The 16,096-nt window shown below is 37.8% G+C and overlaps 1 protein-coding gene across 6 annotated transcripts in view; it reads left to right on the forward strand.

Moving 5' to 3' along the window:
- The window catches only part of TP53BP1 (tumor protein p53 binding protein 1), an 81,546-nt gene that overhangs the window by 16,054 nt on the left and 49,396 nt on the right, over positions 1 to 16,096 (forward strand). For 3 of the 6 annotated variants that reach the window (XM_032481347.1, XM_032481343.1, XM_032481345.1), the window contains exons 2-10: positions 2,775 to 2,963; positions 3,548 to 3,732; positions 3,929 to 4,022; positions 4,247 to 4,331; positions 11,338 to 11,462; positions 12,026 to 12,190; positions 12,539 to 12,668; positions 14,051 to 14,217; positions 15,693 to 15,822. In XM_032481347.1, coding sequence (XP_032337238.1) covers positions 2,957 to 2,963; positions 3,548 to 3,732; positions 3,929 to 4,022; positions 4,247 to 4,331; positions 11,338 to 11,462; positions 12,026 to 12,190; positions 12,539 to 12,668; positions 14,051 to 14,217; positions 15,693 to 15,822 — 1,088 coding nt within the window. In that variant the 5' untranslated portion in view covers positions 2,775 to 2,956. Of the gene's footprint in view, positions 1 to 1,817; positions 2,395 to 2,774; positions 2,964 to 3,547; positions 3,733 to 3,928; positions 4,023 to 4,246; positions 4,332 to 9,376; positions 9,448 to 11,337; positions 11,463 to 12,025; positions 12,191 to 12,538; positions 12,669 to 14,050; positions 14,218 to 15,692; positions 15,823 to 16,096 lie in introns of those variants that run through there. The other 3 variants (XM_006178882.3, XM_032481344.1, XM_032481348.1) reach the window with 3 other exon arrangements.

The raw sequence follows: 16,096 nt of genomic DNA on the forward strand, positions 1-16,096 counted from the left end.
CATAGAGCTGATGACTTTTTTTCTCCTCTGGTTTCTTCATATTAATTATTAGAACATTAGGGACACCTATATTTAGTATTCAAATAAAAATAGCTTTTAAAACAAATAAAGTTTTGTACCAACCATTTTGTGTTTGAGGCTTTTAGGTGAGATAATGAATGTAAAACAGAGCCCAATATCTGCCACATAGCAAAAATGTAATTCATGTTATTAATTAAGTATGTCATTGATACATGACTAGGCATGATTGTCTAGGTTCAAGTGTGACAGAAGGCAGCCTAGGGGTCAGAATAAATTCTATGTTAAATATAAGTCAGTTTGTAACACTTTAATATTGCAGCTTAAAAGAGATATGTAATGGTTTATCATTAAATTTGGTACTTATTCTCAGTAAAGTTCCCTGCCCCTGAGCTTCAAAACTATGAGTTTCCAGAGGAAAACCATGAAGCAAATATAAAAGTTAGTGAATAGTGTCTGTGAGGTAAGATTAAACTCTCCAGAGTTCTTTTGCTTAAAGAAGTCTGTGAGGAGACCTCAAAAAAAAAAGACTATAAAACTAAGTATGTAGCATTTAAGTTCATTGTTTGGTTGAAATATACTATGGAATTATTGGACCAGATGAGATGATCCCAGTATTATGAGAATTTGTCCAGGTTTAAAATTACCAATTAAAGATAATATGAGTGGATGGCTTTCAGTTCTAGAATAAAGAATTTAGGTTAGATGATTAGACGAAAAGTTTCTGACAATGAGGTTTGTGAGTTAACATAGGGTCTGTTGGAATTTTCTTGTCTTGGAGGACTTTAGAGGTAGATTAGATTTCTCTGAGGTGGTTTAGGGAAAGGTGCACCTGTAGATAATTAGAAATGCTGATGGTCCTTTGCAGTCTAAGAGTCAATAAAGGCCTTTGGCTCACCTAACAGTCATTATTTGCAGCCTCAGTAGGTAACCATCCTGCCTGCATTTTCTGATCTTTGGGGATAATTTAATGATTAATTTAATTATCATACTGCCTAACAAGGAATTCAGAGTTTTGTTTTGTTTTTTTAAGGCTCTTGTTTTATTTAGTAATGGGAATGGCTCAGGCTCATTTATTTATTTATTTATTTATTTTTAGTCATGCTTATTGAGGTTTAATTTACCCTTTTTAGCATAGAGTTTTATAAGTTTTGACCAAAGTCTACTTATTTATGTCTTGCTTGGTGTTGGAAATGCAATAGCAGGACAGGGAAGGGCAAAAATATAGTGACTTTGGGGGAATTTTTATGGGAATCAAGTTCAAGATTTGCTCACAACAGGGCTTGGTTGTTTGTGCCCTCTCAGATTAAGCAGATGAATTCACTTTGTCTACCTAGCATAGTTAATATGACCTGACCTAGTCCTTTTAGGATTCAATTTATTTGGTCACTGGTCTTCTGCAGCATTAGGAGCAGAGCAAGTGGGGAGTCAGTTATAAATTATTTCAAGATTAAGAAGTGGGATGTGTCTCTGTGTGCTCCGTTCCATTTCTTGCTCCACTAATAGAACATTTTGGGGACCCTAATTATATACTAGCTATAGCAACAATAGATTCTAGATTTTTCAAGACAGTTTCATTTTAAAGAGTCTGTCCTTTTGTTCTCTTAAGAAACATATGCTCAGATGACATGCTTTGGTTTTCGGTTTGGAAAGTATGATTAATATCATTTATAACAGCAGGGAGAAGGTTGGTTGGTAGGAAGCTCCCCTTCAGCTTAGCCTGTATCAGGTGTTGAATTGGGTATTTACGGAACTGGAGAATCATGGTTGGGCTGTACCTAAGTCATTCTGAGCTTGGGGTAGAGAGAAAAAACTATCTCCTATTAAATGCCTACTATGTACACGCTTGGCATTGTGCTGGGTGCTTTCCCTGTTGACAGCTGCTCTGGCTGGAATTCCATCCCAGATTCAACCACGACTTAAATTTAAAAAACACACATATATTCCTCATGGGGCCTCCTTCGTTAATGCAAGTCACAGCTGCCACACCCTCTATAAGACCCAGGCACCATAATTAGGATAATAGACTCTCAGGGCTTGGAGGGATGCTTCAGGTCATCTTAGTTAAAGGGGCAGCAGCTGTTGTCTTCACCACAGTCACTGCGCTCAATTGTCTCAACCGGAGGTGCAAAAAAGGTCTTGGGCTACGGTCTCTGTAGACGGCAATTTCAGTAAAGATAGGTCAACGATAAGCAAATGTGAGGCTTGAACGACGTTCCGGACGGGAAAGGGAAATGGGAAAAAATATGGTTTACCGAGGCCCTCAAACAATGTAAAGGAAAAAAAAAAAAAGAAAAAGAAAAGAACTGGCAGAGACGTAATGTGAGGCCCTTGAATCCAGGTAGAGGCCTACAAAAGGGATCCTGATTGGCACAGGTAAACCCTAAAGAGTCCTCTCTCTCGTTTTACCAGCTCTGAAATTCTAGCCATCCTGAACCTTCTTTGCCCTTTATTAGAAAGCCGGGGAACCCTCTCCTTTTCCACGGAAGAGGTTGAGAGAAGGGGCTTTATGGTGCATGAACGATAGAAAATAGGTCTTTTCTCTTATGTCTGAGTAGCGGTACAAACAATTGTCTTGGGGGCTGGGGAATGTATTTCACGGCCTCTCAAGGTCCCTTCGGTTCAAGGATACTGTCATTCTCTGGCTGTACTAGAGGGAGGGCCTGCAAAGTCTAGGCTGCCATGGAAACACGCCGCTGGGTTCCTTTTTCCTACGTGGGGCGGGGCACTCCACCTCAGCCACCAATCATTCACAGGCTTTCTTGAGTGGCGGGCAACAGCAGCGAATGGGCAAGACGGTACTGCGTGACGTGACGGGAAAGGGGGAGTTCGCGGCCGGTGGCGGCGGTGGCGACAGCGGCGACCTGGGGATCGAGCTGGAGGGACCTGGGGAGCGTGCGGAGATCTCTAGCACGAACGCGAGGGACCTCCCGCCGGAATGCCCGGTACTGTTTGGAGAAAAGTGGGGGCGCAGTCGGCTCTGAAGTCTTGGGTTTCGGGTCTGAAGGGATGGCTGGCCGGAGGGGGCGGGGTGGCAAGCATGGCGGCGGTGACGGGGAAAGGGTTGGAGGGCCCTGAGGAGGGGGTGGGGAAGCACTAGCTAGGAAGGCTGGGTGGTCGTGAGGAAGCCTGGAGGGCTGTGGGGGTTCGGACGAGCAGAGATTACAAAGCAACCTTTTGGGGGGGCGGTAGAGGCGCCAGAAGGACGTAGGGAGAGTTGTGGGGGATGGAAAAAGGGGCGGGGAGAGGAGAGGTTAGGAAGGAGGGGAAAGGGTGTCTACGGGAAGGTAATGGAAAAGAAGAGGGAGAGAAGGATAGACACGCTGAATGCAAATAACGAGGAAATTGGGCCTTGGGAGGTATGATAAGAAAGTGCTTTCAGCGGTTATAAATATAATGTTCTAATTGGAAGAGTCCTAGACTGGTCCCCTTTTCCAGCTCTTGTACTTCCGCCTCATTATTTAAGCTCAGACTGCTTGAGGAAAGCTAGTAGGTTACACAGAACTGATCTTTTGTTATTCCATTCCAGGGGAGCAGATGGACCCTACTGGAAGTCAGTTGGATTCAGATTTCTCTCAGCAAGACACTCCTTGCCTGATAATTGAAGATTCTCAGCCTGAAAGCCAGGTTCTAGAAGATGAGTCAGGTTCTCACTTCAGTATGCTATCTCGACACCTTCCTAATCTACAGACACACAAAGAGAACCCCGTGTTGGTGAGTGATATGTTGCTTGAAAATGATTAATTTTTTTCCCCCTAATTTAGACCAATTTGCAAACATAAGTACTTAGGAGATGACTATCTTTTGGAAGGTTGGTTGGAAAAAATGAAATTAACATGTTCACAAAAATATGTCTCATTTTGGATTATTTCTTATACAGTGGGTATATTATGTATGTATATTTTTTTAGGATGTCGTGTCCAATCCTGAACAAACAGCTGGAGAAGAACAAGGAGACAGTAATAGTGGCTTCAGTGAACATCTGAAAGAAAACAAAGCTGCAGGTGAGGTCACTTTTGCAAGGGTGCTCTTGTTAGAGCTGAGTGGATTTAAACATGTGGTTGTGGTGAATGTAAGGAAGTGTAGCACAGTACGTGGTGCATAGTAGGCACTCAAAAGGTTGGTTTTCTAATGTAGCTGGTTAGATTGACATTGTCTACATTCCTGAATTTTTATTAAAGTTTGGTGGTAAATGCCTTTTGTGCTAATATCCAGTTATTTTTTTCAGATTCTGTGGATTCTTCTCATTTGGACACATGTGGTTCCCTCAGTCAGGTCATTGAGCAGTTACCTCAGCCAAATAGGACAAGCAGGTATACTAGTGTTTGAAGAAACTTATTTAAATTTATTAGTGGGTCAAGTCTGTTATCTGTACTTGTTGTCTCATCCCAAGGATAAAGGGATTAATCCTATTTTTGTGAATTACGGAGTAGAATTTGAGGATTGTATTAGGTAGCATTCTATTGGTACTGATAGCTGGAACCTGTTTTGTGAAGGTAGTAACATTCCTTTACACCTGTATCATTCAAATTGTGATCTATGTTATGCGTCTGAAACAAAATAAGCATTCCTCATTCTTAGCATAGACTTGACATATTAATAGAAAAAATAATCAAAAAGTATTTAGATATGGAAACAGTTAGGCATGGTTTCTACCTACCAAACCTCACCAGTTTTAAACCCAGAATTTTTAATTCGTACCCTGAACAATATTGAGTTTTCATTTTGTCTTCTGTATGTATTTATGTTGTCCATTTATTTATTCTATGTTAAAAATTAGGTTGGATGTTTGATGTATACTGTCATTTAATTTCGTCCTTAAAGCAGCTGTACAGTGAACACATTATATTACCTCCATTACATAGAGGGGAAAACTGATGGGCAAAGAAGTTAAAAAAAACTTGCTCTAGAATACATTGCTTGTAAATGACAGAGCTGGGCTTTGAGTCCTTCTGACTCAAGCGCCTCTCTCTTTTACCATCCAATGACCAAATTATCTTAAGATCAAAGGAGAATGTAGAAAACTTCAGTGGTCAGGGTGGCAGAGTAGAAGAGGGACGTAGAGAGGAGAATGTAAGTTTGAGGTGAAAGACTATGGTTTTTTCTCAGAAATAAAAGTGTGTGTGTGTGTGTTTGTGTTCTATTTAATACTTTGTGTTTGCACGTAAATTTTTTTCTAACAGATTATCAATTGGATTCTTTAGAACAGTCCTCAAATTGGTAGAATTATTTTGGCCTGCATGCAAGTGGTTTCTATTTGGCTCACACCCGTTTATAAAATATATTTGAACTAATTGATAGAATTTAAAAAATAGGGACAATTTATATAAAACTTAGATTTCTGGCTTCTGGGATTACTAGTCCAGAAGTAATGCAACTGTCTAATTATTGGCAGTGGTTGGCTGGAGCTGTGAGCAGTAGCCAACCTCTGTAGATAGGGCTGAGTACTGTGGTCTGTCATCCTGCTTGTACCTCACTGTCCTGCTTGGACACTGAGGCCAGGTACTCTTTTGTCATATCTCACAGAGCTTGTGCTTTTGTTCTTACACCCAGCTACTTCATTTGTGTTAGCTTTCTTTGCTTTTTTGTAGGCATTTAAGTTGTTACGATACTGCTTTAGAAACATGTGCCAGGCTTATCTGTGTTTTTGTGGCTCAGCACTTGGGTTTGAACCACTGGGGGACAGGAAGTGTGCATACCCTTTGTTATAAATGAAGTGGTAGTGTTTGAGAAGTCCCACATTAGTTTTTTTCTCTCTTTGCATCAAAGTGTTGCTTTTTCTCTAAAAAAATACTTGAATGCTTACATTCAGTAAATGTGCAGGCACTCTGGCAGGTGTTTTAAAGGGTCTTTGCCATCATGGAGCTTATAATTTAATAGGGGAGACAGCTGTTAAATAATCACATGAATAGGTACTCAGAATTGTGATCATTGTGAAGAGGGGAGAAAATAGAATATATAATCTATTCTGGGGGATAAATGAAAGCCTCTTTGAGAAAGGTGATCTAAGCTATAAATATGAATTTGTTAGGCATAGTTGAAGGGCTGGGGAGAAGTGTGGCGTGTGAGAGGAGGAGCTTTCCAGACAGAGGGAGCTCCATGTACAAAGGCCATGAAACTGGAAAAAATGTGGAGCTGATTCCAAACGAATGAAAGCTCTTCAAAACACATGTGTACTGACCTCTTTATGTTGTCTTCATTCATTAGTGTAGATATCTTGAAAAAGATACGAAATTCCAAAAGATCTTCCTCTCTTATCTAATGTTCTGTTGATGTAAGCCTATGGTCCTAAACATGGAGTGTCCTAAATTATGATGCTGAAGAAATATAGACATTTTTATTTCCCTTTTAAACATTTAAAAAAATGAAGATTCAAATGAAGTTATAATAATACAGAGAGATCCTTTGTATGCTTTGCCTAATTTCCCCCAGTGGTATCGTTTTGCAAAATTCTGGTATAATTTCACAACCAGAATATCAACAGTGATAAAATCGAATGAATTTATTCAGATTTCCCTAGCTTTACTTGTACTCATGTGTGTGTGTGTGAGAATGAGTGTGAATTTTTATGCAGTTTCATCACTTGTATAGGTTTATTCACCACTGTGGTCAAGATGCTAAATAATTCTACCACCACAAGGATCTCTAGTGTTGCTGTTTTATAATCATCCTCACCCCCTACTCTTGCACCTGAAACCCTGGCAACCACTAATTAACACCATCTTCCATTGGTAAAGTTTTATCATTTAAGATGTTGTATAAATAGGATCATACAGTATATTATCTTTTGGGATTGGCTTTTTTCTATTAGCATAACTCCCAGGAGATCCATCCAAGTTGTTGCGTTTATCAGTAGCCTGTTCCTTTTTATTGCTGAGTAGTGTTCCATGGTATGGATGTACCACAATTTGTTCAACCATTTACCTGTCGAAGGAAATCTGGGTTGATTCTAGTTTTTGACTAATTCAAGTAGAGCTGCTGTGAACGTTTGCATACAGATTTTTGTGTGAACATATGTCTTCCTATCTCTAGGATAAACAGCCAGGTGGGCAGTTGCTGGGTCATATGGTAGGTGCATGTTTAGTTTTTAAGAAAATACCAAACTGTTTTCTAAAGTGGCTGTATCATTTTACAGTCCCACTAGCAACGCTTGAGAGATCCAATTGCTCTCCATTCTCATCATCATTTGTTGTTGTCACTAATTTTTATTTTAGCCTTTCTGATAAGTATGTGGTGATATCTCATTGTGGTTTTAATTTGCACTTCCCTAATGGCTAATGATGTTGGACATCTTTTCATGTCTTTTCTTGCCATCTGTACATTCTCTTCAAGGAAATCTCTGTTCATGTTTTTTGCCTGTTTTGTAATTGGATTTTTTAAATAGTGGTTTGAGAATTCTTTATATATTCTAGATACTAGTCCTTTGTAGGATATGTGACTTGCAGATATTTTCTCCCACTCTGCTTGTCTTTCGTCCTCTTAAAAGGATTTTTCATAGAGCAGAATTTTAATCTTGATGAGATCTGTCAAATATTTTTAGCAGGGTAATATAAATACATAATTTATTTTAAAAAGAGCTTATAATGAAAAGCCAGGAGTCCATTCCCACCAATGGTCCCCTTTCACAGACATAACCCTCTTTAAGTGTCTGTGTTTTTACTTTTTTGGGAGGTTATCTTCCTAGCTTTTAATACTGTTGTAAAACTAAGTAACACTATTGTACTGCTGCTCCTTGTTTTATCAGATTGACAATTGAGTTCCATACTGAAAGATGAGGATTTAACTCAAAACAACACTCTCCTAATTTTTTACTGAAGTATAGTTGATTTATAATGTTGTGTTAGTTTCAAGTGTACAGCAAAGTGATTTGGTTTTTTGTATATATATTCTTTATCAGGTTCTTTTCCTTTAATTATTACAAGATATTGAATATAATTCTTCAGGAGGTCCTTGTTGTTTCTCTATTTAGTGTACAGTAACATTCTCCGAACTTTTGATGATAATTTAGTTCTTTTGCTGGCTAATTTTGTACTTTAAATAATATATTTAAACCTTTGTTTTCTATTCTGTCAGTTTTAGTGGAGAAAAGTTTAATATCAGTACTATTTTTTGTTTATAATCTGATTTATTTCAAGCTTCTTTTCATTCACCTAATCATTCTACAGATATTTATTATTTCATATATACTAAGCACTGTTGAGTTTGGAGGATGCAAAGTGATCAGAAGAGATAAAAAATTCTAAACCTTAATTTGGTTTACATTCTTGTATGGGACACAGCAATACATAATAGATAAAGATTTTATATATATGTATATATATAGTATGTTAGACTGTGATAAGAGCTGAAGAGAAGAATAAAGCCAAGAAAGGGATGAGAAACATCAGAAGAGTTGCAAATTTAGAGAGGGTGACTTAGGGGATGCCCCACTGATGTGACATTTGACTAAAAATCTTCAGTGAATAAGTGATCTCTGCTGTTGTTTGGGATAAATGTAATCCATGCATAGAGAAGAATGAATGCAAAGGCCCTGAGGCCAGAGTGTGCCTGCAATATTTGAGAAATGACAAAGACGTTAGTGTGGCTGGTGTGGAGTACTTGAGAGGAGTGGGAGAAGAGATCAGAGAAGTTAAAGAGGGGACCAGAATATGTAAGGCCTGTGGACCATTGAGAGGAATTTGACTGTTACTCTTAGTTAGATAGAAAGGTATCTAAGGGTTTTGAGCAGAGGAATGGCATGATCTGACTTAGATTTTAACAGGATCATTCTGGCTGCAGGATCAAGAATAGACTGAAGGTTGTACAGTTTTTATTTGTCCATTATACCTCAATAACGCTAGGAGAAAATACAAATTAAAATGAAAAAAGAAGCTATTCAAATTAAATTGAAAAGGGAATACGCTAAAGGGAGAGCAGAGGCAGAGGCGGAAAGACCAACCAGGTGACTGTGGAAATAATTCAGGCAAGATGTGACAGTGGCAGGATCAGAGTAGAAGTGGTTAAGGAGTGGTGAGATTCTGGGTTTTGAAAATAGGATTCTCAAAGACAGATTGGAGGTGAAGTATGAGAGAAGGGAAGGAGGTAACAGTGATTCCACGTTTTTGGTTTGGGAATTAGAACGGAGTTGCTGTTAATTGAGATGGAGAATACTGTAGGAGGTGGTCAGTTTTAGACAATGTTAAAGCTGAGCTGCCTTTTCAGTAGCCTGTTGGAGGCAGTTGACGATGCGCAAGTGTGGAAGATCTCAACTGGAGATTTAAATTGCAGAGTCATAAGTATATGGATGCTGTTCAAAGCCAGGAGTCTGGGTAAGATCACTAAGGAGGTGAGTGTAAGTAAAGAAGAGGTCCAAGGACTCACCCTGCCTACCAGCATTTAGAACTCAGGGACATGAAGAAAATAACCAAAAGAGACTGAGGAACATCCAAGGTGTGTGGTTTGTACTGTCTTTCATTGCTTTTCTAGTTTTTGTCATATATGCTCTTGACTTTCTTTTCCTGTGTTTCCCAAGGTTGTGCGTCTGGGTCCTCCCAGTTGCATAGGTAATGCTCTGTTTTATTGTTGTGAAAAATCTTTACTCAGTCCTTTTTCTCTTCCTTAGATCATGGTCCCTAACTTTGCAAACTTGTGCTTTTATCTCTTTTATGCTTATTATGCTTAATGGTCTTTTTATGAAATACTAAATGTGTAAAGGTTACATGGAAGCAAAAAAAGGTATAATTCTGCCACCCAGAGGCTAATTGCTGTAAACATTGACATATTTTTTCTCTTTCTCGTGTGCGTGTGCACATACTTGATTTACATAGTTGACATGTGGAAAGTAAAAGTTCATGTGTCTATTGATCTTTTTGCTTAACAACATAGCATTTTCCCCTGACAATTAAAACTCTTAATATTTTCACCATGTTTTTTATTTTAAAAGTTTTAAGCCACAGAAGAGATGAAAAGATAGTAATGCATTTTTTTCTATGTGTGTATAAGTATACTGTTAGAGGGCTTGATCATTTGAAATTAAGTTGTAGACATCATAGTTCCCCTAAGATACTTCAGCATTCATCTCCTAAGAAGAATATATTATCCTATATGATCATAATACCGTTGTCACAGCTAAGAAAATATTGATTTTGTAGTACCTCATAATATAGTTCACATTATCCCAATTGTCTAAAAAATGGCTTTCTTTGTATATATAATATAAAAGATATAAAAATATGTATATTTATTTTATCCAGGAGCCAATGTTTAAACATTGTATTTGGTTGTTTCAAATGTTTTTAATGGCTGCATAATACTCCATTTTATGAAATACTAGTTAATTATTTATCTAATGCTGGTTGTTTCTTAGTCACAGTAAACTTTGAGAAATAAGTTTGTACAATGATCTTTTCACATTTCAAATTATTTCTTACAGTTGCAGTTATTGGGTATGAACATTTTTAGAGCTATTGATACATATTCCAAGTTGTTCTCCAGAAAAGTTCTATTGTACGATCATAAATTTATATAAAATTTATTAATAATTTATACTCTTACAAATAGTTTATACTGTTGTAAAGAGTATGTGATAATGCTTATCTCACTTCAGATTTGGGCAGCACTGAATAGTATATGTATTTACAGTTTGTTTTTTTCTTTTTGATTAGCAACAGATGATTTCTCTGATTTCTTACATGTTTGAAACTACTTGTATTTTTTTTTATGAGTTGTCTGTTCTGTTGTTTGTCCATTTATATCTTCGACGACTTCTTACGAATTCTATATTTTATGGAGCCTATTTTGTTCTGTAGTTGCAGATTTTTCCCCCTAATTGTTATGTATCTTTTACTTTGGTTTATCATGTTTCTTGACCTATGATGTTAAGTTCTTTTTAATACACAGGCCTCTTACCTGAATTTTATTCAGACACTCTGTTCTATATATGTATTCTAAGAATTTTTACTAAAGTACTTTTGTGAAGTGTGTTTGGTTTCATAGATGTATTTTTGAACCCCTTTTCTGCACATCTAATGCACATCTTCTTTTGTCGAGTGCAAGATTTTTCTATCCCTGCTCATATTTTTCCAGAGAAAGATAAAATCAAGTTTGTTTCTTCCTTCTGTTTCATATTTGTATCACTTAATCCTGTACAGTGTTTTGAGTTGCTGACTTTTTAGGTGCTTTCTGTAGAAAGAAGCAATAATGGGGTGAGACTTTTTACTTTATCAAATTTTCTTAAAAGGTGGTTGGTATGGGAGGAGTCATGATAAAATTCAGAGAATTCTTTGAGCAAAATGTCCCAGCTCATCTGGGAACACATGATTGTGTCTTTTTGCTCTGTAGTGTTTTGGGAATGTCAGTGGAATCTGCTCCTCCTGTGGATGAAGAAAAGGAGGAAGAGGTGGAAGAGGAGAAAGAGGAAAAGGAAAATACTCCAGATGATACCACACACTCCCTTGGTGCTGAAGGTAGTTTTATGCCTTTTTCAGGATAGTATATTGGTGGAAGTCCCTTCCATATGAGCACATGGATATCTAAATTTCTCCTTTTTTATCAGGTTATAGATTTCTCATTATTAAATTGAGAATAGTCATTAGGAAATTTGCCAGTAGTCTAAGATATTCCACCTAATTTGGTGTTCAGGAATTTGTAACTAACCCTTTCTGCATGTTGACTCCTGTTCCTTTTGTCTTCATTTGTTTTTCAAACATTTGGGGGATGTATGCTTGTGGGGTGGAAGTATGACCTGCAGTACATTGCTCTGTGTGTGTGTGGGGGGGTGGTTTGGATATTCAGAAAGTAGACATAATCTACCTACATTAGGTGCTTGTGAAGTTTTATAGTATACAGTTTTTTGCTTCATTACACATTTTACCCATTTGCTTTTATTCTTAATTTTATTTTGAAAAAATTTGAGGGGTAGGGCTTTGATGTGAAGGACTAATATGACTCTCTTTTGCTAACGGGCGGCACCTTGCATAGTGCGTAATATTGTGGGATGATACCTAATTTCTTGGGGTTTTGTTCCTAGATCCTGCCGCATCACAGTTTGGCTTTGGGCTTCTGGAACTCTCCCAGAGCCAGGATGTTGAAGAACATACTGTGCCATGTGAAGTAGACAGAGAGCCTCTACAGTCAGTAACCACCAACTCTGGTTATACTGGGCTATCTGATGTGGATGCTAATGCTAATATTGGTATGTAACGTGTTTTCTGGCATTTTGTGTTGTTTATAAGTATTTTCCCCCCATGCTAGAGCTAACTGGTTTTTCCTTGATATGTTTTATAGCTGTCTAAGTTAATATAATCTAAGTTAATATAGTAAGGTTGCAGAGTTGTCTGGCAAATACTTGTCAGTTGATGGCTTGCAGGCTAAGATTTTTTGTAAGCGGGTAATTGATTATTTTCTCTTTTGGAATGATGCCTGTATATATTTTCAATTTGGATTTCTTTCTGTTAAAATCTTTGCTTTAAAACATTTGGTACTGCTTCTAGAACTTTGAAAAATTAAGTAGCTCCTTTGTATCTTCTTCTGCAACTTTAAGCAATTAAGCGTGAAGAACAGTCTAATGAAGATATCCTGGTGGCAGAACAGCCCAGCAAGGGTGACCCTGTGGCAGCACAGCCCAGTAAGGAGGAACATGCAGTAGAGGAGCAAAATTCACCTCCTGCAAGGTAGACCAAGTTCTTTCCAGAAAGTATTTTTGGGTTTTTGTTGTTGGGTTATGCTCATTTCACTTGGCCAGGTGGAAACTTTTTTTTTTTTTTTACAAATTCTGGTGGGGTTTTTTTTCCCTCATGCACTGGGCATATTTATGGTCCAGTAGAAACATTTATGAATTCTCATTGTGTCCTCATCTTATCTTTTTTAAATTTTTTTTTTTTATTTCTCATCTTATCTTTAGGCATACTACAAACTCAGCTTATTGTTGCTGTAATTGTAATGATGATTCCTTAATCTTTGGTTGCTACTCCTCCTGTCTGTTCTCTGTCTACAGAGACACCATCTCTCTGTGTAACGTCTTCCTAGCCTCTCTAGTGTTACGGGAGTCACAAGAGTTATATTTGAAAGTCTGCTGTTTTTATACTTGAGCACCCAGATTGCTTTGGGTCCTCAGGTATCGTGCATCTGGTAGTTACGATATAAATAGATAGGAAAGTGTTCTATTCCCATGTCCTTTAGGCTCTTAACTTGGTAGGAATTGGGCAGTATACCTCTGCCTGTGGTGACTGTCGTATCCAAGGCTGTATTGCTTCTGGTCAACAGCTCAGGTTTGAATATGGCAGAGGAAAAGTGAGAGGCTTCCAGTTTGGAGGAGGAAATGAATAAATATTTAGTGTTCTTTTGTTTCTTCTTTCAATAGAAGCAGTGGGGAATGGGATCCTGAACAAAGTTGAATATCAGGAGAAGTTGTCTTTCTATTGCAAAGCACTTGACTTAACAGGGGCTGACTTTTTCTACTTTTCTTTAGGAAATTGCCCTCTAGCTCGTTTTGCTATCCTATTTATTCTGGGGATTGGTAGAGTAAGTAAACCTCATAAGTCTCTGGAAAGGGGCCAATAATGAGTGTCTTACATGTGTGAGTAGTATTTGTGTGAAAGAGTCTTGGTTGGGGGCTTAGGTTGAGTAGATCAAATCAAAAAGGTCAGCAGAAGATAATGTGTGTGATTAGCGCAGAGGGTAATTTACCTCCAAGCCCTTTCCGTGGAAGGTCATTGTTAGGACTGGCATTGTGTGGTCTGGATCAGACTCTTTGATGCACGTCTAGATAACAGCATATGTAGCAAAAATCCCTGAGTAATTTATCAGAAATCTTGGACAGCATGCAGCACAGCAGTGAACAGAGTTGAAAAGAGGTATTGCTGTATGAGAGACCGAGGCAGGTTTTGAAGTCGGCTGAGGGCTTTGTATCATTATAAAGAGTAGCTTCTTTCATTTTTAATAAATAGATTTTGGAAGTATTAAAGGAAAAAACAAAATAGGAAAAGCTTCATAGTTCAAAGATGAAAGTGTTTGAACATAGTAACTTTTTCTCCTGGTGATATGAATTTCCTAGGTCAGAGGACATGTCTTCTAGCCCCAAAGTATCTCTTGCTGCTATGGAAACAAAAGAACAAATACCTGCTCGAGAACTTCTGGAAGGTGGAATGCAGATTCAGAGGTCACCAGAGCCTGAGGTTTTGTCAACTCAGGACGACTTGTTTGATCAGAGCAATAAAACAGGTGACAAAGAATAATTAGTACTGTTGTACCTCTTTCCAAAGATCTAAACTTATTTCTGTTCTGAGGCTATTGTTTAAGTTAGAAGGCACTGTATAGGTGTGCAGACTTACTGGTGATACAGAAGGAAATTATATTTCTAGCCAATTAATGAGGGGCTTTTTAGCATTTAAATTATTGCTATGTAACATTTTAGTATAATTTTCTCTCTTTTTTGGAAGTGGAGATAATTGAGGCATAGCAACTAACTTAGCAAATTCAGTATTGTGGATGGATAGCTATTTCTGTTATCATGAATCTTCAAATCTTAAATGTCATGATTATTAAGTGAAGTTTTTCATACTCACCTGGGCAACAAGTCTGCTTACTCAACTGTTTATTAGTTCATCTATCACAAATAGGAAGTTAAGATCTAGCAGAAAGAACATAAAATTTTTAGAAGAGTGATACTTGTTTTCACATTTTGTTAACTCTCTTTTTAGAAAACTGGAATGATAAACTTGTTTTCACATTTTGTTAACTCTTACCAGTGTCCCATTCTGCAAACTCACAGAGCTGGAAAGCTTTAGTAAATTTGTTGTAAGTAGGGAAGAAGAGAAGGTTATATTCCTTTACTATGCTGTGAATGTGTGCAAGACATTCAGAGGGTCACCAAGAAACATTTTTTGGTCTCTCACTAAAGCTTCAAGTTTGTATTTAAGAAATTTCTTTATTCTTGCAGTTAATATAGCTGATACTCCATTTGTTGCTAAGAAGGGACCAATAGGAGACTCTTCATAGTATAAATCAGTAATGACTGCTCGTATATCCTTTTACTTATGCAATAGGATTTTTTGTCTCCTTTGAGGAGGCCCAGGTTCTAATCATGGAAATTGCTGCATTCATATCATCAGGTATCATGCATATTGTTTTGACTTCTCCCACCTGTGTCATGGCATGAACTTTACTTCACCTTAGGTAGACCTTGGAATAAAATACTCGCTTGCTATCTTATAATAGAAACTTCACAGGAAAGAAGAGCAGCTGAGCAGAGGTATAGGGATTCTGACTTTTTCTCTCCAAGCTTCAATCATGACAGAAAGGACTAAGAAATTCTTTTTGTCAATTCTTTATTAAGGAAACCAATAATTTATTAGGGAGGGTGTGTTTAATGGTCACTCAAGATTTGTGTTAGCGTTGTGGGGAGGGTATAGCTCAAGTGGTAGAGCACATGTTTAATATGCACAGGGTCCTGGGTTCAATCCTCAGTACCTACGCTGAAAATAAACCTAATTGCCTCCCCTGCTTTAAAAAAAAAAATTTGTGTTAGCGTGGTATTCTATTAATTGTACTCCAGTTAGAAAACAGTTTCTGCCCTCTTGAAACATGGTTGGATATATGGATTCTACTCTTTGTAGTACTGAGTGGTTTTTTTTTTTTTGATGACTCAGTAATATCGATCTGAAAAGTAAATGCAACTAGAATTTTTTTTTCCCCAGTAGCTTCTGATGGTTGCTCTACTCCTTCAAGGGAAGAAGGTGGGTGTTCTCTGGCTTCCACACCTGCCACCACATTGCACGTCCTTCAGTTCTCTGGCCAGAGGTCCCTTGTTCAGGAGAGTCTTTCCACGTAAGTAAACCTGAAATAGCCCTGTCAGGGGGACGTGCCTGATGGTCTTAGGCTAAAGTTGAAAGAGCTGAAATTGCTAGTCCAGAAGTCTTTTTGAAATAAAAAGGTAAACTCTAGGCTTGAGAATTTGAGGGAATAAGAACTTAATGGAACTATTGAAGACAGGTAGATCTGCTTTCCCACTGGGAGATTTTAAAATAGTAGCCCCAAGCTTTCACTAGGAAAGAAACTGCCCAGTTATGTAGAGACTGTTAACACGTCCAAAGTAAGCTGG

This window comes from Camelus ferus, chromosome 6 (genome assembly GCF_009834535.1).
Source record: "Camelus ferus isolate YT-003-E chromosome 6, BCGSAC_Cfer_1.0, whole genome shotgun sequence".
Taxonomy (NCBI): Eukaryota; Metazoa; Chordata; class Mammalia; order Artiodactyla; family Camelidae; genus Camelus; species Camelus ferus.